General features: G+C 40.1%; 6 protein-coding genes across 40 annotated transcripts in view; 1 reads left to right on the top strand and 5 right to left on the bottom strand.

Moving 5' to 3' along the window:
• LOC100117977 (tropomodulin) overlaps window positions 1-7,729 on the top strand; it is a 63,298-nt gene extending 55,569 nt beyond the window's left edge. For 8 of the 24 annotated variants that reach the window (XM_031921763.2, XM_031921765.2, XM_032597366.1 and 5 more), the window contains 2 exons: window positions 1,150-1,328; window positions 4,212-6,611. In XM_031921763.2, coding sequence (XP_031777623.1) covers window positions 1,150-1,310 — 161 coding nt within the window. In that variant the 3' untranslated portion in view covers window positions 1,311-1,328; window positions 4,212-6,611. Of the gene's footprint in view, window positions 1-111; window positions 299-586; window positions 629-1,149; window positions 1,329-2,175; window positions 2,255-4,211; window positions 6,612-7,387 lie in introns of those variants that run through there. The other 16 variants (XM_032597378.1, XM_032597381.1, XM_032597380.1 and 13 more) reach the window with 8 other exon arrangements.
• Window positions 6,227-10,615, bottom strand: LOC100117942 (vesicular glutamate transporter 1). 4 transcript variants are annotated; one of them, XM_001602001.5, is made up of 8 exons: window positions 10,307-10,615; window positions 9,888-10,071; window positions 9,569-9,802; window positions 9,189-9,497; window positions 9,002-9,125; window positions 8,646-8,922; window positions 8,448-8,568; window positions 6,227-8,381 (listed from the first exon to the last, which is right to left on the bottom strand). In XM_001602001.5, the coding sequence occupies exons 2-8, from the start codon at window positions 10,068-10,070 to the stop codon at window positions 8,211-8,213; spliced, it is 1,419 nt and encodes a 472-aa protein (XP_001602051.2). In that variant the 5' UTR covers window position 10,071; window positions 10,307-10,615; the 3' UTR covers window positions 6,227-8,210. The 4 variants fall into 4 exon arrangements, with proteins under 4 accessions (XP_001602051.2, XP_016836493.1, XP_031777621.1 ...); XM_016981004.2 differs by lacking the exon at window positions 10,307-10,615 and adding an exon at window positions 10,144-10,259; XM_031921761.2 differs by lacking the exon at window positions 10,307-10,615 and having other exon boundaries at window positions 9,888-10,154.
• Window positions 10,616-10,878: 263 nt separating this feature from the next.
• Window positions 10,879-13,919, bottom strand: LOC103317365 (UDP-glucuronosyltransferase 2C1-like). Of its 2 annotated transcripts, none has more exons than XM_031921757.2 (6): window positions 13,799-13,919; window positions 12,469-12,918; window positions 11,965-12,384; window positions 11,657-11,888; window positions 11,375-11,600; window positions 10,879-11,300 (listed from the first exon to the last, which is right to left on the bottom strand). In XM_031921757.2, exons 2-6 carry the CDS (start codon window positions 12,910-12,912, stop codon window positions 10,997-10,999), a joined length of 1,626 nt encoding a protein of 541 aa, XP_031777617.1. In that variant the 5' UTR covers window positions 12,913-12,918; window positions 13,799-13,919; the 3' UTR covers window positions 10,879-10,996. The 2 variants fall into 2 exon arrangements, with proteins under 2 accessions (XP_031777617.1, XP_031777616.1); XM_031921756.2 differs by having other exon boundaries at window positions 13,803-13,919.
• A 93-nt stretch (window positions 13,920-14,012) lies between these two features.
• On the bottom strand, window positions 14,013-16,536 carry LOC100117906 (sialin-like). Of its 4 annotated transcripts, XM_031921755.2 has the most exons (7): window positions 16,279-16,536; window positions 15,965-16,198; window positions 15,569-15,880; window positions 15,357-15,480; window positions 15,011-15,287; window positions 14,815-14,935; window positions 14,013-14,741 (listed from the first exon to the last, which is right to left on the bottom strand). In XM_031921755.2, the coding sequence occupies exons 1-7, from the start codon at window positions 16,534-16,536 to the stop codon at window positions 14,592-14,594; spliced, it is 1,476 nt and encodes a 491-aa protein (XP_031777615.1). In that variant the 3' UTR covers window positions 14,013-14,591. The 4 variants fall into 4 exon arrangements, with proteins under 4 accessions (XP_031777615.1, XP_031777613.1, XP_031777614.1 ...); XM_031921753.2 differs by having other exon boundaries at window positions 15,569-16,198; XM_031921754.2 differs by having other exon boundaries at window positions 15,011-15,480.
• Window positions 16,537-17,098: 562 nt separating this feature from the next.
• Window positions 17,099-21,277, bottom strand: LOC100117865 (UDP-glucuronosyltransferase 2C1). Of its 5 annotated transcripts, XM_032597350.1 has the most exons (10): window positions 21,190-21,277; window positions 20,943-21,091; window positions 20,228-20,580; window positions 19,226-19,359; window positions 18,699-19,143; window positions 18,436-18,628; window positions 18,209-18,357; window positions 17,902-18,133; window positions 17,615-17,840; window positions 17,099-17,549 (listed from the first exon to the last, which is right to left on the bottom strand). In XM_032597350.1, exons 5-10 carry the CDS (start codon window positions 19,140-19,142, stop codon window positions 17,249-17,251), a joined length of 1,545 nt encoding a protein of 514 aa, XP_032453241.1. In that variant the 5' UTR covers window position 19,143; window positions 19,226-19,359; window positions 20,228-20,580; window positions 20,943-21,091; window positions 21,190-21,277; the 3' UTR covers window positions 17,099-17,248. The 5 variants fall into 5 exon arrangements, with proteins under 5 accessions (XP_032453241.1, XP_032453223.1, XP_032453221.1 ...); XM_032597332.1 differs by having other exon boundaries at window positions 18,209-18,628; window positions 18,699-19,148; XM_032597330.1 differs by having other exon boundaries at window positions 18,209-18,628.
• A 402-nt stretch (window positions 21,278-21,679) lies between these two features.
• On the bottom strand, window positions 21,680-23,691 carry LOC100117787 (chondroitin proteoglycan 2). Its single transcript, XM_001600843.5, has 2 exons — window positions 22,409-23,691; window positions 21,680-22,313 (listed from the first exon to the last, which is right to left on the bottom strand). Exons 1-2 carry the CDS (start codon window positions 22,413-22,415, stop codon window positions 21,892-21,894), a joined length of 429 nt encoding a protein of 142 aa, XP_001600893.1. The 5' UTR covers window positions 22,416-23,691; the 3' UTR covers window positions 21,680-21,891.
• Between the last annotated feature and the right edge of the window lie 145 nt (window positions 23,692-23,836).

Genomic DNA, 23,836 nt, shown 5'->3' with positions numbered 1-23,836 from the left:
CAGATAACATTTTCTCTCACGGGACCACTAACACAATCTATCTATAGCTTATTTTATTTTCATTTACGTCACTTCGCTTGCAGATCAGTAAAAATTATCATTTTTCTCCAGATGGAAGCAACTGTATGGCGGACAATGAGGATTACATGACCAAATGCTTCTAAGCTTGCTCTCATTAATCGCTTCGTAGTCTCACCTAGCACTTTTCCAGCCAAATTCACCAATTCATCCAAAACTAAAAATGCTATCCCGCTATGTACTCGCTCGTAAACTCTATTTAGTTTATAGCGACGTCGAGGTAACTATAATACCCTTCGCGACAAGCCGAGTGAATAATCCGACTTCCATATCGAACTGTGCATTGGTTTCACTCTTTTTCCTGTCCGGCTTTTTTTCCGTAACCCAGTTTTACCGGATAATTTTCTAACGTTATTTACTCGGAAAAGAAAGATGTATATTATTATATTTCACCCAGGAATATAATTATGTATAACGATTTTTTCCAATCCCGTGTGACACGATTTGCTCCTTAGTTTTTTCGTCTGTTAATTTTGACTGAGACCAGCATTTTCTTTCCTTTTTTCAGTAAAGCGAAACAAAAACCGAGAGTATAGCGTTAATTACACTGGTACGGATTCAAAGATTCTAAAGCATTGACCCCAACTTATTAGAAACGATTTTCTGTGTCCCTCTGTTTCGCTTGTGTAGGCTTACAAATGATTTTTCCCCTACTTTTTCGAATTTTTTTCTGTCGTTAATAAACTGACCCGATATCTGACACCGTGTTTTTCAGTGGGAAGCGCGCTTTTTTGTGCTTACGCTGTTGCTTTATCCGAAGAGTACATTCGCCTCTTTCATTATGCACATCACCATGTAGTATTGTCCAGATTATTTTTCGAAAACGATTAATCGAAACGAGCCTTAAAATAAGGCGACTACTGATTATACTGACTGCCCCTCATTCATAATTTTCATTAATTAATACTTCTCCCCTACATCCCTAAGAATTATTCTTCAAGAATAAATACTCTCCGTCGAGGATCAACACAGTCACTCTAGTTCAGTATCACACGACACATCTTCAGTCTCAGAAAGCAACTTACCAAATAATGCAATTATTAAATATCGGGATGGATTATTATTACGTAGTTTGCCGACTGGAAGTGCTACTGCGGAAGCAAAAGGAGCTGGAAGCAGCTTCGCTAGGTGGCAACGTTGGTGGCTTCATCGGTGGCGGGGCTCCAGGAGCTGCACTAGGTGTAGCTCCGGGGCCTGTTTCACCAGCCGTTGCTCCCACTGATCGCGCTTAATGACCCAAGTCAGGGGCTGTGAGTAGATATAGGAGGGTCAGACTATTGTCGTTCAATCGTGATTAGTTTGTAGGTTTTAGATGTCGGTGGTTAACAGCAAATATTCTATGTATATACGTAAGTTATTAAAAATTCGTTAAATGTCTTGTAATCGTTATAGCATAGAAACCAAATCTCATGTCGATACCGTTAACAGATGTACACGTGTAATTCAGAACATTTTCAGTATTCTCAGAATGGTCCAACAAGTCTAAAAGCCATCAGTCTCCACAGTTCAACCAGACTCTATCCGCTTTCATAACACTAGTAGCAAACTCACCAAACCACTGCCTCTACTAAAAACAGAACAAACTCTATGTATACTCTCTAAACTAAAGCAATAAAAAACTATTGTACTCGCTTCAGCCGTCTGTAAAACGAGCAACTGTACACGTCTGTTCTCGCTTCGCAAAAAAGTAACACCTCTCTGTATACATGTTGTAGCCGTTACGATCTTTTCCCTTCTTTGATCTTTATATGTGTAGAGCAGAACGAGATTCGGGCCATAATGACTATATTCTTTCAGATACACAGAGAGACCACCGTTAAATAATTACATATAGGCTCAGTAGTTTAGAAACACACTTAGAAAGTCTCAAAATTGGAAGTACATGCGAACTTGCATAAATAAATTTCTTTCAACTTTGAGACTCTCGTAAAAAAAAGTAAACGAAAGTAAAACATTCTCCACAACTTCGACTCTAATTTCCTCCTTCACCGCAACCCCCACCCCTTGTCTGTAATAAATGCGCACACCCTGGAACGAAAAAAATCAAGCGGCAATGGATTCACGACTCACGCCTTTTTTGTTATTCTTTCCCAACAGTACGGAAAGACCTAACGTTGCGACTGCAGTTCCGATTCTTTAACATGAACCACAGGAAACCCGCCCTTATTAAGTGAAGGTACAACGCGTGAGATGCAGAGATACCTCGCACGGCTTCCTCGATTTCTAGCTGTTTCTGATTCTTCAAGTAGTCAAAGATTCGAGGAGGTTGCGCTATTGTCTCACGACGCTTCATCGCTAAAATCGCTTCTGATGGTGTTTTGTGTCTGCTTATTTACTGCTTCTTCGCTGGAATTCAAAATCGTTGGACTGAAACAAGCATGAAAATTACAAACTGCTTACATTATTGTATACTAACTAATCGTTGCGAATACGTTACACACACACACACACATGGAAAATGCAGCCGCTCCTCCAAGTTCTTAAAAATAAAATCATTGCATCGGCGCCACTAAGTCGAGACTCTCATCAGCGAGTCAGTCACCCAACGCACGCGACCATCACAGCTGATCCGATCGGAATTTCCCCGTAACATTGCGCACGCGAGCGATTCCCTCTTCTGACGCGTTAATTTCGCGCTCTCGCGTGCCCCCTTATTATCTCGTTACTCGCGAGACTCTAAATTTCGCGGGCAGACCGGTTGATTGCAGCCAACGCTGCCGGAAATTAGCGCTGAACGCTATCGCGCGACATCGTTGCTGAAGAGGTGATTTTTTTGTTGTCGTTGTAAGAGCTGCATTTTCAGTGTGAAATTTCATGTTTTCATTCGTTTCTCGTGACAAGCATAAACTCATTCGTAAACACACGTATGTTACATCTTTGCTTTGCAGCGACTGCCCGAAGCATGAAAGTATATACTCGTTTCTTAATGAGACGTGTGAGCGAATATTACCTCGTATGTAATAATCAAATGTATACTAACAGTGATTTTTGCTTTGCAGATACTGGTTTCTTGTTGCCTGATGACTTAACAATAATTCCTGTTTTTTCTTTGTCTAACAGTATTTTATTCGACTAACTATGATGTCTAATATGCGAGATTTGCGTATTAATCTTTTTGAAAACGATCAATCTCTGTCATTTATTTCAAATTCATACACAACGCGAGATCGATCGTTTGCATGCGTTGCAGGTTTATTCGATAATTTGTATAAATTTTTACAAAACATCAAATCTAATGAACGATGAAGATTATCGAATGAACCTCAATTGCACGAATTTGCGACCCATGCAAATCTAAAATTCCCTCCCAAGAACTAACAACAACGGATGTCAACAAACCCTTTTGATTCTCCATCCCAACCAAGAGTTTTTTCTGTTGTTATTTGTGATGTCCTGCCAATGGCAAACTTCTCCGTCGACATGGATATCGTTCGAAATTTTATTTTTTTCATTTCCGTTTTACCAATTGCTCAAAATCCAGCTTCTTTTCAAATTTAAACGACGGCTCGTTTGAAGGATATCCATAGCTGCATATACATGCATACACAGCTTTAATCTTCGTCGCGTTATTTTATTTAGAAACACTTCCTCGTACGTTACCTTCGACTTTCTGCTTTTTCTCTACTGCAAAAAATAGCTCGCGTACCTCTTTCTCCTTTCTTGAAATACGAGCGGCGCTATCTTTTTTTCGGCGCGACGTCGCGTAACGCGGAAATGCAAATATCACGTCGGGTCGAAATCAAAGCGCTGCGATCGCGACAAAGGATGCCGGCAAAAAATGTCTTTCCACGTTGCGGCGAATGCGTCCGGTCTCAAGAATTTCTGCGAAAACGAAGATTATTCCGCATATCAAACCATACGTGTCTGTGTGTATGCACAGTATCCAAGTCGACGGGGCAAAGCGATTTTGTTTTTTGCATATGCGAGTAAAACTCGCTTTACCGAATTACCGACGATCGGTAAAGCGACGTTTGCTAAGCACTTTCAATGGATTTCGAATCTGAATCTTATTATCGACAGTGTTTAGTGGATGATTCGAAATCTGTTGGATAAAGTTACCCTATGCTATTTCCCAGCCCACCTGTGTAATTATTGTACATATAACTAACATGTGTTTGGCGTGTTTGTTGCAGTACGGCAGTCCCGGCTCGGGGTGGCGACATCCTAATGCAATGTGGCCTGTCTCGCCTAGGTATATTCACAATGTACGACTACTTTTTACTTTAGACACTCCTGCACCGCTGTATATATATATACTCAAGTTTAGCACACATATGCAACAAGCAAAAAAAAATGAAACTAAGAACGAGAAAGCAACCACACGGTTATATTATTAATTACTACTATACACAACTACTATAACTGCTATTGATATATATCGATTATGATAATTATTATTATTATTATATGCAATTAGCGTGTACCGGGCATCGATCGACCGGATTAAAAGACGAATGCGTCAAAGCTGTTGTGCGCACGTTGAGACGCGACGACCTCGTACTATATAGTTATAGCTATATAAACTCATATACATATACACTCACTCACACAATGCACACGTAGATACGTGCTTCCTTGTTCTGTTCTAACACCCATGTACCAAGTTCAGTTTTTGTCTGACGCAGCAGAAGGAAAATCGATGCGAAGAGCGCCGGACGACGCAAGGAAGTACGTGTTCGAGATATATAGCGTCGAGGACGTGTGGAAACGTTGTGCTTTTAAATGTTTTTTGTCTCAAGTCTATTGGCGGTTTTAAAATGGTTCTCAGTTTTTACACCCCCTCGATGCTTTGGTGCAATTTTAAGTCTTAGGCATATACCTATAGTGAAGGTCATCGTCGACGGCGAACAAAATATGTCAACGCACTGATTTTGAATTTTCGACGCTTATACTTTTTATTAGATGCAATATCGTGTACTGTCGTATTTCACGTATGTAGGTATAAGGGCGTCGACGCTTACCGTTCGTTTGAAATTACTTTTACTCCGTGATAAAACGCGATTTTAACACTTTTAACTGGGATAGCTTTTAACAGGCGTGAATTTTAATTGTGCAAAAGATAGGTTGAAATAATAATCGAAAACGACGAAGTCCCGGCTTTGACACGCTTATTATATACATGCGGCGAGCGACAAACTAACGGCAAGGTGTACAAAAATATACAAAAGTTGTGGAAGAATGTTTTACGTTAAAAGCGCTTGGCTCGATATACCTGGGAAGAAGCTGAAGAGAAGAACAAAAAAGAGCATATATATGTGTGTGTGCGTCTGCGTTGCGAATTTTCCACTGTGTTTTTCTGAAAATCGTGGTGTAGAAAAACTGTTACGAAACTGCCAAAGACAAGCCGTGGCTCGTGAGAGTTGAAAAACAAAAAGCCAAGCACGTTCCGTCCTTATTTTCTTGTGTTCCGTGTTACACGGGATAAACGAAATTTCGTCTCAATTTTTTTTCTGCAATGTCTATCGTGGTGTACTCGTTAATATACATGTCTTCGTTTCTTGCTGTCACTGTCGTATATATTATACTGTGTGGCGTCTTGTCGAGTTCGACGATCGTTGTTGTTGCGCAATGATGGAAAAGATGTGGGAGGAAACGCTAAATATTGTAATAAAGTCGACGCACGTGTGTCACGCTCTTTATAAAAAAAAAAAATTATTTTTTATTTTTAATCATAATAAATGTCTGTAAATTTTGCACGTGTCTTTTGGAACTTACATTCAGAAAAGAGTCCTGCTGAGAATGAAGAGAAGGTAAAAAAATGATGGAACAATAGATAAGTCAAGTATATATTATAATCACACACGCTACTTTGCTCAACTATACAAGACTATACATTATTTTGCACAAACTACGAGATAAATTCAAAGTCAATCGCGAAAAGGCTTATTTGTGGATTTTTGGCGTTTGTTTCTGAATGTAAAGTCAAAGGTAATCAAATTATTATTGTAAAAATCGCCATTACTAATACTAGTGCATACAAATAATTTTAATCTTGTACACCTAAGTGCATGCTTGTAACTTGCGTTATTGATTTTATATAAGTCGGAGTACTGTAATATGCTTATTATTATATTATTATTACTATTATTATATTATTAATTTAATTTTATTATGATTATGAGTATGATAATTATTATTATTTTTATTATTATGACTATGATTATGATTATGATTATTATTATTACTATTATTAGTACTATTATTCAAGCGAGAGAATTGTCTATACGTCTATACTTTACATTGCGTGAAGATTATATTATAATCCGAGGAAAGAAAACATTTTATAACACTTTTATCGCAGAATAAACGTATACGTTGTTCATGTCGTGTAGATTATTTGTTGTTTACTTCTTTTTTTTCTTCCAATATTTGAGGACAATTTTTTCACACAATGAAAGACAAACACATTGAAATATGGCCTATTCATATAACTTTGCAGAAATTACAAGGACTAACCAAAGCTATAATGTAAACTGCACTGTATGTAATTGTTTTAGTCAAAAGTACACAAATATACAAAAAAAAAAATTAAATACATTATTCAAACTTGTTTTTTTTTTCAATTTTATTCTAATCGTTGTTACCCTTCCTGGTAGATCTAATAATACATTTGAATTTTATAATACTTATAAAAAGTCATTTCCAAAGTTTCTTATCCTTTTTAATCAGGCTTAACTTTTATCAGCTGTTTCAGGAATATGTGAATATTATTTGCTATACAAATTAATATTAGACTTATGAAATGATTCTTTAAATATGCGTTGGACTCTAATAACTTATGTCCAGATATAAATACAATCACCAGAATCCTTTGAGGAAGGAGTCGATACAAATTCAAGTGTAAAGAGAACGAAGAGCAAAGGGGAAATTGAAGAAAGCGAAATTAAACAAACGATATTGAGGTTGGAAAAAGTACTAAAAACCAAAGGATTGTTTATGGGAGGCTCTGTTATATTAATTCAAGATTTTGTGCTTTCAGAATTAAAATTAAAATAATCAGCGTATTTTAGCAATTTTTCAGGTTCTACACTTTCAACTGTGCAGTCTTCTGAAGGTCGAACAGTAGATGGCTTTTTGTTTGGTTTGAAAATGCTTGAATTAGTTATAAAAAGAATACAATTTTACCAATTTTTGTTTGTTTTGTATTAGGTTACTACACGAATTTTCATTTTTTCTTTTGTATAAAAATATACTATAGTTTATAGTTAGCAGATTTTCTTAAAAGGATTGAAGTTGACATTTTGTTCAAGTTCAAGTTCTTATTCGGGGTGATTTTTGATCAAAAACTCCGTCTATTATCTTTTCGCAGGTCGACTTCGGAGGATGGGACGAGCCTCGCGCAACTACACAATCGGTTGGGGTGCTTTGCATCGATGATACCAAGTTGAAAGCAACAAGGGCCACCAAAGCGCAGCTTACATACGCTTATTCTTTTTTTTTATTTTAATCCTTGATTTTATAAAGGATATTTTGTAAGGGATGATTCTTTGTATTGTTATTAATTTATTGATTTTTCATTGTTAGCCTATTGTTTTTTAAAATATTGTACACGTTCACGCTTGCAGCTTTCCATATGTACGAGACAAATCGCGAGAATAAGCGCACGACTTTTAGTTGTAGGTGTAACTGAATAAATTATTTTTACAATTAACGAATGCGTCGGATTTCATTTAGTACGAGTTTGATAAATAATTGGCCAAATCAGCAATTGAATACGAGCAAAGCTTTTATTTATCGAGTATCAATAGCAGAAAAGCTTATGATGTGTTCAAAATCATTTGATCAAGTATAGACGACCATTATCGTTATTAACCAACAAGTTTTGAAAACGTCTTTATCGCCTAATGGCACACCGACGGGTCGTATGCAAAGTAACGAGGAAGTTAAGTTTCGCGATTAAATTAACGGGATGGACTGTAGATCTGAATTAATTACGACGATAAACTGTAACAAGCTCGCAGTAACTTGTTACTTTATAGCTAACGGCATCCGAATCCATATAATTTTGATGCTTATTCGATAGTTATAAATAATTCTAGCGCAAACTTGAATAGAACAGCGAACATTGCATATCAGACACTCGACAGTTTGTACGAATTAAAATTTCAATATTAATACTATCGACTATCACGTCATGGGTTGCCTAATTCCACGGCTGGATTATCGTAACGACACCGATTCTCTTTATCGTTGTCTTTGGCCCAAGGCTGTTCTTCACCGGATGTAAAGATTCCGTAAATCAGTGCACCCACCAGGTAAATAACACTGGCTATAATGAAGACGATACGCCACTCGTCGGGAGTCTGAAAGTAAACGACCGTTAGTCTCTTCATCGTGCAATTAAATAGTCGAAGGCGTGAGTCGTATACCTTGTTTGGAACCAAATAACCGGTGATGACAGGGCTGAGGATCCCAGGAAGCGTCGCCACAGTGTTGCCCATGCCCCAGAGCACGCTTGCGTGTTTTGGCGCGATATCCAGATAATTGACACTGATGGTTAATTTCAAACGTTAACTTTTACTAGATATTCTAGAATATAACGATATCGATGGAAATGAAAAACACACCTGAACCCGGACCAGGCAAAGCCTCCAAGTCCGATGGCAGCAGTGATACAACTTATCGCAATTACGGGTGTCATGTAATAGGCTGTAGCTGCCATGAAAATCGTCTGGGCAGCGAAAGCACCGCAGTTGAAGAGTTTGCGCACCTGAGTCGTGGTAAGAGTTCCCCGACTTTGCAACCAATCAGCTAACTGACCAGACACCAGCATTACTAGAGACAGAAGTAGGTAAGGTAGTGCCGACAGAAAACCAGCTGTTTCCAATGTGAAGTCCAGACCATCTATGAAAAATACACGTATAAACAATGAATAGAGTTGAGTTTACGCAAATGCAGTACTTATACTCTTGTGATATATTACCGTTCATGAAGGTCGGCAACTGGGTGATCATGGTGTAGAAGCCCCAGTTCTCGCTGAAGTGGGCAATGATGATAGCCCAGACCACAGGCGACAGGAGCATCTGACGCCATGGGTGACTTATGTGCTGAAACATAATAGGGTATGAAAATAATGCGTTTATTGTCAGCGTGTCATAATCCCTATCTACCTGCGATTGTTCACTTTCCGATCCAAGACTATCTCGGATATACTTCAGCTCAGCTTCGCTGATTCGCGGATCATCCTCTGGACGATCTCTAATGAATATACACCAGATTAAGTACCAAATCAAGCCTACGGATCCAAAGACGTAGAATAGACTGGCCCAACCTAATCTTTCGGCCATAAGTCCACAAACTGGCATCGCGAGTACAGTCCCTAAGAAACTTCCCGCGAACGTGATCGTCGCCAACCGTGAACGTTCCAGAGGTGGAGCCCAGTTGGCCACCAGTGCGTTGATCGCTGGGTACGTCACACCCTATTCAGATTTATAAAATTTAATATTAAATTTTGTGATGCCACCTCTACTCGATCCCAGTATAAACTTACCTCGAAAAGGCCCTCGATCACCCGAACAGCTATGAGTAGATAAACACTGTACCGAGTCATAGGAGGTGTCAACACAGTGAAGAAAGAAGTGGCGGCGATACCAATACCAAAGACGCGTTTTCCACCGATTCGCGCGGCTAACCAGCCGCCCAGCAACGGAGTGCACATGTAGCCGTAGAAGAACGAGCTGAGGACGTGACCCTGAAGCCTCGAGTCCCAGTCAAATTCTCGATACTACACTAAGAGAAATAGATCATTCAACGGCGGAAAATTCAAATTTTTCATCGACTTGCTTACAGTCTTATCCAACAACACTTACATAGCTGACGGTTCCGTTGTCATCGACCATCGTATGATTCGCCAACATCTTGACTATGGCGATGCTCAGGTTCACGCGGAGGACGTACGACATGAAGAATCCACAGAAACCCATCAGTGCCATGACGTACCGCCGTTTTCTCCAAAACATCCATGTCGCACCTGCTTCCGTCTCGCGTTGCATCCTGTTAACGGGTAAGGTTTCATTAGGCAATAAGAAACTTTGAACTTCGTTCAAAAGCACCTCGTCTACAGACATTTTGTCGGAGAGTGTGGACATAGAGTCCGAGATGGATCATGACTAATGTCAGAGTTTTTTGAAAAGTCGTCTATAATTAGTTTTTGCATCGATAGCCTTGTTGTAACGCTGTGATTTCCAACTTCGAAAATAGCTATTCGACGCGATGTCTAATTACTTACGTATAAGATTCGCAGAGTGAATTATCCTTAGCTAGACACCTTAAAAAATTATCACACTGAAATGAAACGTTCGACAGGCGCAACTATCTCACAACACCTTATAGCTTCAGTGGTGAAAGCACACAAAGGTTAAACAAGAATCAGCGCTTTAATCTCATTATCACCTTCAATTATATAGCTGGATCAATAAAAGCCGCTGATGTTGTAAATTGCTCTTGATTCTGGCGAAAACAGCTAATTTGTTTGCTCACAAAGTAGGCGAGGTTCACAAACGTTAGAAAGAATTTAGTGACGCTGGAAGGTCGTCATTCATATCTGACGTTATTTGTAGATCCAAGAATAATATTATACTCGTAAGCGTACGCGGATGTTTGAGCTAACCGGGAGGTGATACATACATTTGCTCGACGCGGATGAATACAGCGTGAAATTGATAATACACGCGCCATTGACTCTAGGTTTAACTGCATAATTAAAAGCTGAAGAGCTTAATGGAAAGATTGGTCGAGATACTTTGTATCGCTTTTTGTTATCTCGTATGTAATTTCATGTGGTAAACGGTGTAATCAAGGTTGAATTATTAAAAATATTTATCATCTTTATTTTCCTGTTAAAACTTAAAGGTAATCGTAAAATTATTTAATTTCCGACATTCACATAAATCATTGCTTTATATACACGATTTGCACTTTAACTTTCCTTCTTCGCTGATTTCCTACTCCTACTTGCCGTGTTGTGTTTACAATTTTTCTTAAAAATTATACCGAAAAATGTTTTCACCAGAAGCTTCATTACAAAGTATATGGCATAAAGGGTAAGTAGGATGAAACCGTAAACATCGAGTAGTTTCTTCTGATACCAGGGCATGTCGACGAGAGGTGATCTCAGAGCATTTTTGCCGTGTCGTCCAATGTACTCGACCCAGTAGACAGCAGTATCCATTGGTGACATTGGGCGGTCCATGAACAGATTCTTCAATTTCTCTGAATTTTTTCTGTAATAGTTTAAACTATGATAAATACCTTTGTTGATACATACATAAAGTTTTAAATTGAGATTCTGATTTACCTGTAGGTAGGATTCCGTATAAGTTCAGTAATCGCTTTTGTGAATGTTTCCTGCATAAGCTCGGATAGCGTGACTTTCGTTGAAATACCTCTCTTAACGTTGACGTCCACGTTCTGATGTTGGTCGCCGAATATCGGAATACCAACCATCGGGACTCCGAACTGTATGGCCTCCTGCGAGCTCATGAGACCACCGTGTGTCACGAAGACCTTTGTGTTTTTGTGCTCTGTAAAATTTTGTGGATTATTTCTTTGCAAACTTATTGATTTCTATTCAACTTACTTAGAACTTGGTTCTGAGCAAACCACTTCTGAGTCATTACATTAGCTGGTAGACCGTCAGGCAGCAGCTGTGGTTTGTCGATTTTCCAGAGCACTCGCATGGGCGCGATGTCCTTAAAGCTATCGTAGAATGCCTTCAACATTGGTTTGGGGAACGATTCAATGACAACCATCGAGCCAAACGAGAAGTAAATGCAGCCGGCGACACTGTCGTCCAACCATTGTTGCACGCCCTGTCGACGATAATCTAAATTTTATTCAAGCAAACCGATTCATAGAGTTCTGAAAAAAAGTTATCACAGAATTTACCTCGGGTAATTTGGTATCGTCATCGGCTATGTGTATACCGGCCACGGGGATTATAGCCGGGGTAATAGCGCTTGGGTCTTCTAGCGACAAGTGTGAGTTGATGAGCAACAGGTCAAGATCCTTCTCGAGTTCAGAAACGGTAGGATAGCCTGGTCCAAAGATGCGCTCGACGTAGATATCCTGCTCGGCCATGAAGTATCTGCTGATCATATTTAACAACTTGCTAGTGATAGTGTTGACCAGTCTCTCCCAGAAATTCATGGGATTTTGGAAACCCGTGTTGGATCCTGGTGTCACGGCGCTATTGAAAGGATTTCCCAAAGCGTCATTGTAGCCATCAATCAAAGGTCTCGTTGCGACGCCCACCATAGGTATGTTAAGGTGTCGACCCCAGGCCAGGTAACAGTCTGCCATGAACACCTGCAAAATAACGGTAAAACAATTAAAAAATCGATTTGCCTTAACAATGGCACTTGGACCAAGAGATCAAATTTCTTCCCTCACCTCCACGATAACGAGATCGTAAGGTCCATCCTTCAAGTTTTTTTCACGCAGATCATTGAATACCGGTAGCTCCATGAGCCTGCAAATCGGTGTACCGATTTTCTCGAACGCGTTCTTCATTGAGCTTGGGGATAATGACGGTTGGAGCTGCATGGCTATGTCGTAAGACATGTTGTTGCTAAAGTCCGTTAGGCCACGTGCGAGACTGTAACCTCGGTAATTCGGCGGTGGATTCTTCAGCCGATAGAAGCTGTAAACATCGAGCTCGTGGCCACGGGCCGTTAGGCCCTTGGCCAAGCTATGACACATGGCTGAGTGACTATAGCTGTTCAGAGGGAATATGGCTAGAATGCGCAGGCAGTTGACCCCTGATTGCAGACCGATGAGCAGCAATGCGACTAAACTGGTTGCCGTCCTACAAGGCGCTCGTTTCGATGACGACATTCTGAACTGAATGAAATCCCTTATATACTTGATGATTATTTTTGTACTTTCACTTATTTATTAGTATTAACAATGAGTTAAAAACTAAATTTATTTTCAGTTTGTACGATTGATTCGCTCTCTGGCCTTATACTCTTCTCTCTACTCTCCACAACACGCCCGTCTTTTTATTTCGAGTTTATGCATAAAATTTAAAATTGTTGTCGCTGAAATAGATTTCGAAGCGCACATTTCCTGAGCGCCTCGGCTCTTATAAAAGATGACATAATACCGATTGCGCGAGCATCCATGTGTGGCGCTTTTATTTTTATTTTGATTATATTGAATGTACAGTTTTTGTTCCGCTTTATGCGCAGTTGCGCAAAAAATACACGCTTATAAAGATACACTTGTTTTGTGTTCAATTAATGTCCTCTAGACCTCCTTTAAATAATTGTATGATAATGCGAAAAAAAAATAATTAAGAAGAGAGAAAAAGCATGCGTGCTATCTTGTCTTATCGCGTCATATTTTGATACTGTACCGAGTCTTGTTTCGCGGTGACGAATATATTTGCAGCCGGATCTATATGTCTAAAAATACCGAGTCGACAAAGATTCGTGAAAATGTTGTCGCATGTTCGCAAATCCATGCGAAAACAAGCGGCGAAGGTGCGTTTTTGAGGTTACGTAAAATATCGTACGCACAGCTGCAGAAAAAGTCCCTTAACGAAACGAGTTTACGGAAACTGCTCGTTTCGCCAAAACACTTTTCCTGCGCCAGGTACGTAATATGCAATTACTAGAATGACTTAAAAAGGCGATGAATTGACACTATATATCTATACATCCAAGAATGCACAAAAGAATACCACTATTATTTTTTTGTGTTAACTCAAAGTACACACTTGCCTGTATGATGCTGGGTTGGGACCTCCGTCTCCGACGTAAAAGTGCGTGTCTGGTGCGTGATCGGTTTAAGACTGGCCCCCAGTCGTTAGCTTTGCGCGAAATACAGCGCCGTGCCTCGGTGTATATTCATCGGCAGAGACGGGGACGGAGATGTATCCTTCTAGGATACGTAAGATAACCATGGAGCTATTTTGGAAAAGAGAAAGCCTGTTTTTTGTTAGTAAATGTCACTCACGCTTGGAAGAGCGTTCGGCGTGTAGCCTTTATTGATATTCTCTTCTCTTCTGAAGGTGTAAAAATTAATTATTTGTACAATTATCAAATCATGCATCAAAGTCAAGTAAAATTGAAAATATAATGGAAGTCTCCATTTATCAGTTCTCGATGTTACATGATGGTCTATTCGATTAGAATTACATAGTCAAGTATAGACGCCTATCATTCTTATCAACTCATAAAGTTTAAATTATCGCCTATTATGTCACACCTACAGGACGTATGCACATAAGTATCGGGTGTGTTGAGTTTCGCATTTAAATTAGTGGAATGGACGCCAGATCTGACCTAATTATACTAAAGTCGATAAAGCTGCAATAAGCTCACAGTATAATTACAAAGTATATACGTTATGACAAACATTTTTAGGATTCCCTATTTCGTTATTAATGCTCGATTGAATTAATAGTTATAAATAATCAACATTCTATTTAGACTCGATAGTTCACAGCTCAAAGTCTTGACACAACTTACAGATGTAACGCAAAAATCATCATGTCATAGGCTTTTCAGTTAAAGAGCTTGATTATTTCTATTCGATTTTTCGTCTTTGACTTTGGCCCAATGCTGTTCTTCACCAGATGTAAAGATTCCGTAAATAAGTGCACCAACGAAGTAAATGACACTGGCGATTATGAAGACGATACGCCATTCGTCAGGAGTCTGAAAAAAACGATCATTTTAGCTACTATTCACTCTCAGATGATTCAAGATTTTAAGATCGACTCGTGTATACCTTATTCGGGACTAGGTAACCCGTAACAACAGGACTGATAATCCCAGGGAGCGTTCCCACCGTGTTTCCCATACCCCAGAGTACACTCGCGTGCTTTGGGGCGATGTCCAAGTAATTGACACTTGAATTTCAAAAATCATAAATTTCCGACAAATTTCAAGATAGAATAATGAAGGGCGATGAAAAATGAGTTTACCTGAACCCAGACCAGGAAAAGCCTCCAAGTGCGATGGCAGCAGTGATACAACTTATCGCAATTACGGGTGTCATGTAATAGGCTGTAGCTGCCAGGAAAATCGTCTGGGCAACGAAAGCACCACAGTTGAAGAGTTTGCGCACCTGAGTCGTGGTAAATGTTCCCCGACTTTGTAACCAATCAGCTAACTGACCAGACACCAGCATTACTAGAGATACAAGTAGGTACGGTAACGCGGACAAAAAACCAGCTGTTTCCAATGTGAAGTCCAGACCACCTTTCGAATAAACACACGAACAATGGAGGGATATTAAGGTTATGTTTTGCTTCGTAATCATTGAATTACCGTTCATGAAGGTCGGCAACTGGGTAATCATGGTGTAGAAGCCCCAGTTCTCGCTGAAGTGGGCAGTGATGATAGCCCAGACCACGGGTGACAGCAGCATCTGACGCCATGGGTGACTTATGTGCTGCAAATCAATTGTAGATAATAATATTCTTGCCATCAAGGCGCTAAATGAAATCGTACGCATTTTCAGTATGTTATGTTTTATTTACTTTGGATCGCTCGCATTCCGATGATCTAAGACTGTCCCGGATGTATTTTAGCTCAGCCTTGTTAATCCAGGGATCTTCCTCTGGACGATCTCTTATAAGAAAACACCAGATCAAGTACCATAAGAAGCCTGTGGATCCAAAGACGTAGAATAGACTGGGCCAACCTAGCCTCTCAGCCATGAGTCCACAAACTGGCATTGCAACTACAGTCCCTACAAAACTACCCGCGAACGTGATTGTGGCCAACCGCGAACGTTCCAGAGGTGGAGCCCAGTTGGCCACTAGTGCGTTGATCGCTGGGTACGTCACACCCTGTTTATGAGATTCATAAAGTACGATCTTAAATTTTGTTTTGGGATTATTCATGAAATCTATACTCGATTCAATTAAACTCACCTCGAAAAGGCCCTCGATGACTCGAACGGCCATGAGTAGATAAACACTGTACCGAGTCACAGGGGGTGTCAACACAGTGAAGAAAGAAGTGGCGACGATGCCAATACCAAAGACGTGTTTTCCACCAATTCGCGCGGCTAACCAGCCGCCCAACAATGGTGTGCATATGTAACCGTAGAAGAACGAGCTGAGGACGTGACCCTGAAGCCTCGAGTCCCAGTCGAATTCTTGGTACTGACCTTAGATAAATAGATCATTCGAAGCAAAAGCCGCAATTTCAACGGCGGGAAATTCAAATTGGTATTGACCCTTACATAACTGACGGTTCCGTTATCATCGACGATTGTATGATTCGCCAATATCTTGACGATGGCGACGCTCAGGTTCACGCGGAGGACGTATGATACGAAAAATCCCCAAAAGGCCAGCAGTGCCATGACGTATCTTCGTTTTCTCCAAAACATCCATGTCGCGCCCGCTTTTACTTCGTAATGAGTCCTGTAAATAGGTAGGGGCCCATTATCTACCAAAAAGTTTTGAACTTCGCTCAAATGCACTTCGTTTATAGACATTTCGTCTGAAATTGTGGACAATATGCGAACAGGATGGACGGTGGCAGTTTTAACGTCTTTTAAATTATTATACCTATAATGAGTTTCGTGTCGATAACCTAGTTACTGTAATCTCTGACGTCAAATGTACCTTTCACACAAACACTCATATCATATGCTTAGTTTAACACACGTACAAATTTCGCAGAGAAAATTAACCGCAGCGAAACGTACTGTGAATAATTGTGACAGTTTGGTGAAATGTAATCCACGAGCGTACTCTTGTTTAAATCCTTAGTTGTAAAATCTAATCTACTCACGATACGAAGATTTAAAAAAAGCCGGCAAAGCGCATTTCGAGGATACCACGATAGACGCAAGGCTCGACTGAAGCGTACATGGTCTTCGCGTAATCTCGTAGCCATTTATTTGACGATTTATTACATTTTTTACATGGTTTCATTAATAACATTCGGCAAAACTGCAAAAATTTTAATGCAATGCGTAAAAATAAAACTGCATGAAAGTTCAAAGAGTAAAACGAGAGGTGCGATTCACGCTGAAAAAATCTATTTAAAAAATGTTTGTCATCAGAATTTTCTGTGGAACGTTTCCTTTATTTGTAACATGACAATAATAAATTAATTTATATGAAAAAATATGAGAATGTATTTTATTTAAGTAAAGTATCGTCTAATCCATTGCTAACTAGCTGTTCGTCACAATCTGCATTTCAATTTTTCTTCTTCGCCGTGACTTCAGTCCTAATTATCGTGCTGTGTTTAGAGTCTTTCTTAAAATGACCGAAAACTTTTTTCACCAGAAGCTTCATTAAAAAGTATACGGCGTAAAGGGTAAATAGGATGAAACCGTAAACATCGAATAGATTCTTCTGGTACCAGGGCATATCGACGAGAGGCGACCTCAGTGAATGTTTACCATGTCTTCCAATGTACTCTGCCCAGTAGACAGCAGTATCCAGTGCTGACATTGGTCTGTCGACGAAAAGGCTCCTCAATTTCTCCAAATTTTTCCTAAAACAGTTTAAAATACAGTTATTTGCCTGATTTCTATACGATTTAAAATCTTTGAAACCGACCTATAGACAGGATTTTGAATCACATCAGTAATCGCTTTTGTGAGTTTCTCTTCCGTAAGCTCTGATAAGGTGACTTTCGCGGAAATACCCCGGTAAACGTTGACGTTCACGTTTTGTTGTTGGTCTGCGAATACCGGAATGCCAACCATCGGGACACCAAACTGTATAGCTTCCTGCGAACTCATGAGTCCACCGTGCGTCACGAATACCTTCGTATTTTTATGCTCTAAAAACAGTTTGACGGTTAATCTTTTAATATTTTAAGACTATAACATCGCTCGACTTACTAAGAACTTGGTTCTGAGGGAACCACTTCTGAGTCATGACATTGGACGGTAGATCTGGAGGCAGCAGCTCTGGCTTATGAATTTTCCAAAGTATTCGCACGGGTGCGATGGCTTTGAAGCTATCGTAGAATGCCTTCAACATTGGTTTGGGAAACGTTTCAATCATCAACATTGATCCAAAAGAAAAGTAGACGCAGCCGGCGGTACTGTCGTCCAACCATTTTTGCACGACCTATGAATGATGATTTTTATTTTACTCATGTTAACGATCAACAGATTCTTGCAAAACGAAGCTAGAAGATCTTACCTTGGGTAACTTTGTATCGTCGTCAGATATATGTAGACCAGCGACGGGTACGATAGCTGGCACGTAAGCTCTTGGGCCCTCCAGCGACAAGTGTGAGTTGACGATCAACAGATCCAGGTCCTTCTCCAAATCAGATGCGGTAGGATAACCTGGTCCAAAGATACGTTCGACGCTGGCGTCTTGCCCAGACATTATGTATCTAATGAGAATACTGAATATATCGCTACCGATGGTGTTGAAAGATCTCTGCCAAAAATTCATGGGATGCCGAAACTTTACTGTTGACCCTGGAATCGCTGCAGTATTGAAGGGATTCCCCAGAGGTTCGTTAAACCAATCGATCAGAGGCGTTGTCATCACGCCCACCATTGGGATGTTGAAATGGCGACCCCAAGCCAGATAGCAGTCAGCCAGGAAGACCTGCGAAATGATGCATATTGGTTTTAATAAAACTATATCAGCAAACTTTATCTAGAAATGCCTTTCTCACCTCCACAATAACCAGGTCGTAAGATCCATTCTTGAAATTTTTTTCTCGTAAATCTTTGAATATTGGCAGCTCCATGAGACCGCACAATGGTGTACTAATTTGCTCGAATGCCTTCTTTATAGAGCTAGGAGATAAGGATGGTTGAGCCGGCATGACCATGTCGTAAGTCATGTTGTTAGTGTAGGCTGGTAGGCTGCCTGCAAGACTGTGATCCCGATAGTTGGGTGGTGGGTTCTTCAGCGGATAATGACTGTAGACATCGAGCTCGTGGCCACGGGCTGCCAGACCCTTGGCCAGACTGATACACATAGCCGAGTGACTGTGACTGTTAAGAGGGAATATGGCCAAAATACGCAGGCAGTCGACCCCTGATTGCAGACCGATCAGCAACAACAGGACAAGGCTTGTTGTCATTTGACAAGGCGCTCGTTTCCATGACGACATTCTGCACTGAATTAATGACATAAATGCGTTGAAGAAGCGATGAATCCCACTTATTTTTGTTTTAGCTTAGAGTATACACTCGCCTGTATGATGCTAGATTGTGATCTAGATTCTTCGATGTAAAGGCGCGTGTCTCATGTGGTTAGTCGGTACAGCCACGGTCCATTCATCGGCAGAGACGCGAACGGAGATGCGATAGGATACGTTAACCAAGGAGCTATTTTGGCAAAGAGAAAGTCTGCTTTTTGGTAATTGAATGTTGTTGACGCTTTGAAGCGCGTCCAGTGTATAGCGACTATTGATTGATATTCTCTTAATGTGATTACAAGGATAAGCGTGCCATTTGAGGATGTGACAGTTAATTATTTGTACAATTAGAGTTATGCGTCGTTATAAGGCGTTCGTTTCTATGACGATATTTTGCATCGAAAAACATTACATCTTATTATAGCAGTATCGCCAAGAGCATGAGCGCGCAGATTAAGCTATATATATATATATATATATATATATATATATATATATATATATATATATATATATATATTGGATCGAGAGCGATGTGTCATTAAGATTGGACGGTTATGTGATATTTCCGTACGTATTACGTGTGTAGGTGTGGACTAATGATAGGCTTGTTTTGAAGAGATGATGTTTAGGATAATACTCGCTCCTGTCATGATGTCTCGTAGCAAGTGTTTGTATTACCTATTGCAAAATTTTTATTGGTAAAGTGGGCACTGTAAGTTAATTCTGTTGATAATAAATTAAATTATAACTGTGGCAGAAATACCGCTTTTCTGTTACATAATGTAATCGTCTTAAATTTAATTTTTTCTCTCTAAATCTTATGAAATATTCACATTTATTAGTCAGAAAGATCACAACAACCCTCTTGCAATAATAAATTTTGAAGGTACAAAAATTACGAACTCTAAGTTTGAGTGTATTTTGTCTTCGAGTTAGAAGTCTTAAAGAATTCATTCGAATGTGATGGAATAGTAATGGATTATCTGAATAGATACTAAGACATATGCAAGAATAAGATTTATCATCATTTAAACTTGTACATAATACGTACGTACCTCTATTTCTATATTGTGAAGATCTGGCGCTGCGTATTTTCTGTCGTGAAAACACGTACTGTCTGCACAGAGCATAGTCGATACAAAGCTAACCTTCACAGTCATACCTGATACGGGCGCTGCCCCTTAGACTAGGCAATATTAGTACGTTTTAGCATGAAATTCTTCGGGCAACTGAATTCATAACGAAGTTCAATATGATCCCTGGTTGCAGGCAAATGATCAGCAGCAATGGTAGACTGGTTGCCATCAGCCAAACCGTCCCTTTTGACAACATTCCGCACTAACTCGCTAACTAAAGTTTTGAAGCCATGTGCACTCGCGATAGTATGACATGTACGAATATTCGTAATCTGTTTTGAAATTTTTATTCGAGAAATGTGAATAATAATGATTATGCAGTAGCTAGTACATAAATAATGTACGATCAGATGTTTCGTAGATTAGATTATTATACCGATAAAAATTAGCAGAAATCGAATATCTAATTGCAATTGTGAGTTTATAAATCGCTAAAAAAAAGATTATTTATTTATTGCGCACATTAATTCGTACAACACTGTACATTGGCTGGCCAATCGAAGGTCTCAAGCTCAACGTTCCAGCGCAGAATGCTGGGACAAAATCGCACTACGACCTGAGCATCACTGATGCACTGACAAAATTTTCCACAAGTGTGGCAAATATATCGGTGCCGTGAAAGAAAGACATTTACTTATTGGTTACTTATTGGTTTCCAGGTAGATGGAGAAGGCTGTTCCGGTTCTTCCGAGGACTGGTCTTCGCAGAACTCACCGAAGATGTCCGACGGCTCGCTTGAGACTTTTCTGAGAAGCAGTACCAGAAGAAAGTAGGTGACCTGGTCTGTGGAATGAAAAATAATTTTGTTTTAATGTTAAAAAATTCAAATGATTGACGGTTATCAAGTGATGAGAACTTTTGGTTCAGGTTTGTGTGCTTACTCTTCATTTCGACTCTTTCGTCTCTGACTGCGACGGGTACGACTAAATGATTAACATAAATTACGGTCTTTATATAGCGAGTCGCTGCCAATAAATAATATAGCGATTACTGAATATCCATCTACTTTGTATAAGATTGTTAACATTTTATTTACAAAAAGCTCAAATAGTAATTTACAAGACTGAATATTATAAATCTTCAGAACTCTACTTTGCTCGGATGTGTTATATTTGTTGCTTCTTTGGCAAATAATTCACTCGCCTTCGGCTCTGACGTTGATTCTAGACGGACCGCTAATTTACTTATCGACCTGACGTTGAGAAAAGTTACATAAGAATTGTAAAGGAAAATAACATAACTTTCTGCTATTTTGAAATAATACGATTAAATTGAATTGACAAGTCATTGAATTGGCAGAGATTTTTTTATTTTTGTTGGATTTTTCGTGAAATATCGGGAATACTAAGGTCATGAGAAAACGAAATATCATTAATTTTACACCTATTTTTATTGAATACAACTGCATACTAAAATTCGGCTATCTACAAAAATAACACACATCATATTTCTCAACAATCCAAATAATTTCTCTCGAGTCCTTTCTCACTACATTACAATACAAATCTTCTCATTTTATGATACAATTAGTTCTCCCACAGATCCACCTCTTCAAATCGCACCCTCTACTCATCTAAATCTACCTAGTTCGCAATATCCACCAGTATGGAATTTACAGGCGGCACTTCCGGCTGCTCCAAGACTCCACCTATTCCAGTGCAATTAGCGGAATCCGGCCAGTCGCAAACGTTCAAATCAGTGTTGAACTGTAGGTGCGCTGGACAATGAAGAACGATGGCTCGACCGTTGCTGCATTGGCAGAACTTCTCGCAGTCCAGGTGAGCAAGGTATACCGAGGTTTCGATCGGGTCTTCGCCGGGACACTCGCCTTGACAGTCCAGAGAGTCAGGGCGTTCGGTAGTCGTTGGAGCTGGGGTGGTATCGTCCTCGGACGAACCTGAACCTTCCCCTATTGTTATCTCCGGTTCAGGGGAGGCTGGGGTGGTTGAGTTAACTGCCAGGCTGGCTGCGATGCTCAGCAGCAGGATCAGGGTGAAGGTGAGCTCTGGAATGAAATGGCATTCGGTTAGGCTGATGAAACTACGTTCGATGCAGTCAAATAATTAAAATTAAAATAATCAAACGCTAGACAGCACTTACTCTGCATGTCGGCTTGAATTTCCTTGTAAATCGGTACCGAGCACCAATTACACCTTCGAACAACTAGGAAACTGATCTATCGCCTCGGCACAAAGTCGTTTTATACAAATAAAGTTCGCGCCTTATCGGGAGAAGTTATCTAGGTATATCGCCGATGCGACGCGCCATTTATCTGGCCGTAAGCTAATGGGATATTTGCCGAGCTTTGAAACAAATTGCACAATAGGATCGCGCGCGTAATCGGCTGTTTAGAAAATTGCCGAGGATCATATTTTTCAATTGAACGTTCGCTTCACGGAAGAGCTAGGGATTTGCAGTGGATTTTTTCGTTACTTTGGAGAAAATACCAAGTCGATTGGGGATAAAAGGGATTACATTTACCGATTAGGTGAAAGAGACATACATTTTATCGAGGCGATAAATTTCTACACTTTATTGGATCGTATCAACGCGATGCATATAGTGTTTCACTGACGCAATCGATCGCGAATAGTCGCTTGTGAGACAATGCAACTTTCTTAAATCCGATAAGAAGCTCTCGATTGAGAAAAATCGTCATTTCTCCTGATAAACTTTGCTCATCCACGTGCAGCATTTTTCGTTTCCCCCTTTTCGCACATCCTTCCAGTACACAAACGAGCCTCATCTCATACCTAGCGTCGCACTATTTTCGCGCGTTTCCAAGAAAGCGACGAGCGCGAAAGTCGTAAATCGCTCGGTGAAACACCTATACACATCCAAACGCTCCTTATCTTTCCGTGCGAGCGCTATGAACTTGGCCTCGCTCGCTCGCGCGCGATTTGTTTGCTCGCTCGTTTCCTTATTATATACAGTCTCGAGGCGTTGCGCAATTGTTGATCGTTGTGCACGTGTATAGGTGAAATATCTCGCGAATTCGAGAAAGTACCTATATACTCTCTCCGTATACGGTGGAATTTCTATGTACGAGATTTTTTCAACGAAATTTTCTGCAATGGAACACTGACGATTCTACATCAAGTTTGAAATTGATCACGTGACCACGATTCTACCGCGTGCAAATAAGCGCGACGATACATCAGGGGCAGCAAATAATAAATAATTTCATTAGGACAAAAGACTCTTTGTTAAATTAGATTACAGCAGCAGAGAACTTGCGGGAAATGGATGCGCGGTAAGTTTGCTCGTAAAGCGCGAAACTCGCGCGCGCACTCGGTGAACTTTCGTTCCAGGCGCCTCGCGAGTGCTGTATGTATACGTTGGTTCGCGCGCGAGCGAAATGGCTAAATTTGTACTTTACAGCGTTGACTGTTCGATCGTCGCTGGAAAAAGGCGATGAACGAGGAAAATCGCGAGAGCAAAAATCGCTCAATTAGTCACAGCACGCGAGCTGCATTATACCACCTTTAATCCAATTAGATAAGAGCGCGAAAAATGCGCCGCGAAGGT

Source organism: Nasonia vitripennis, chromosome 1 (assembly GCF_009193385.2).
Source record: "Nasonia vitripennis strain AsymCx chromosome 1, Nvit_psr_1.1, whole genome shotgun sequence".
Taxonomy (NCBI): Eukaryota; Metazoa; Arthropoda; class Insecta; order Hymenoptera; family Pteromalidae; genus Nasonia; species Nasonia vitripennis.
Note: the sequence above shows the minus strand (reverse complement) of the source record. Positions and strands in the feature narration are given on the sequence as shown.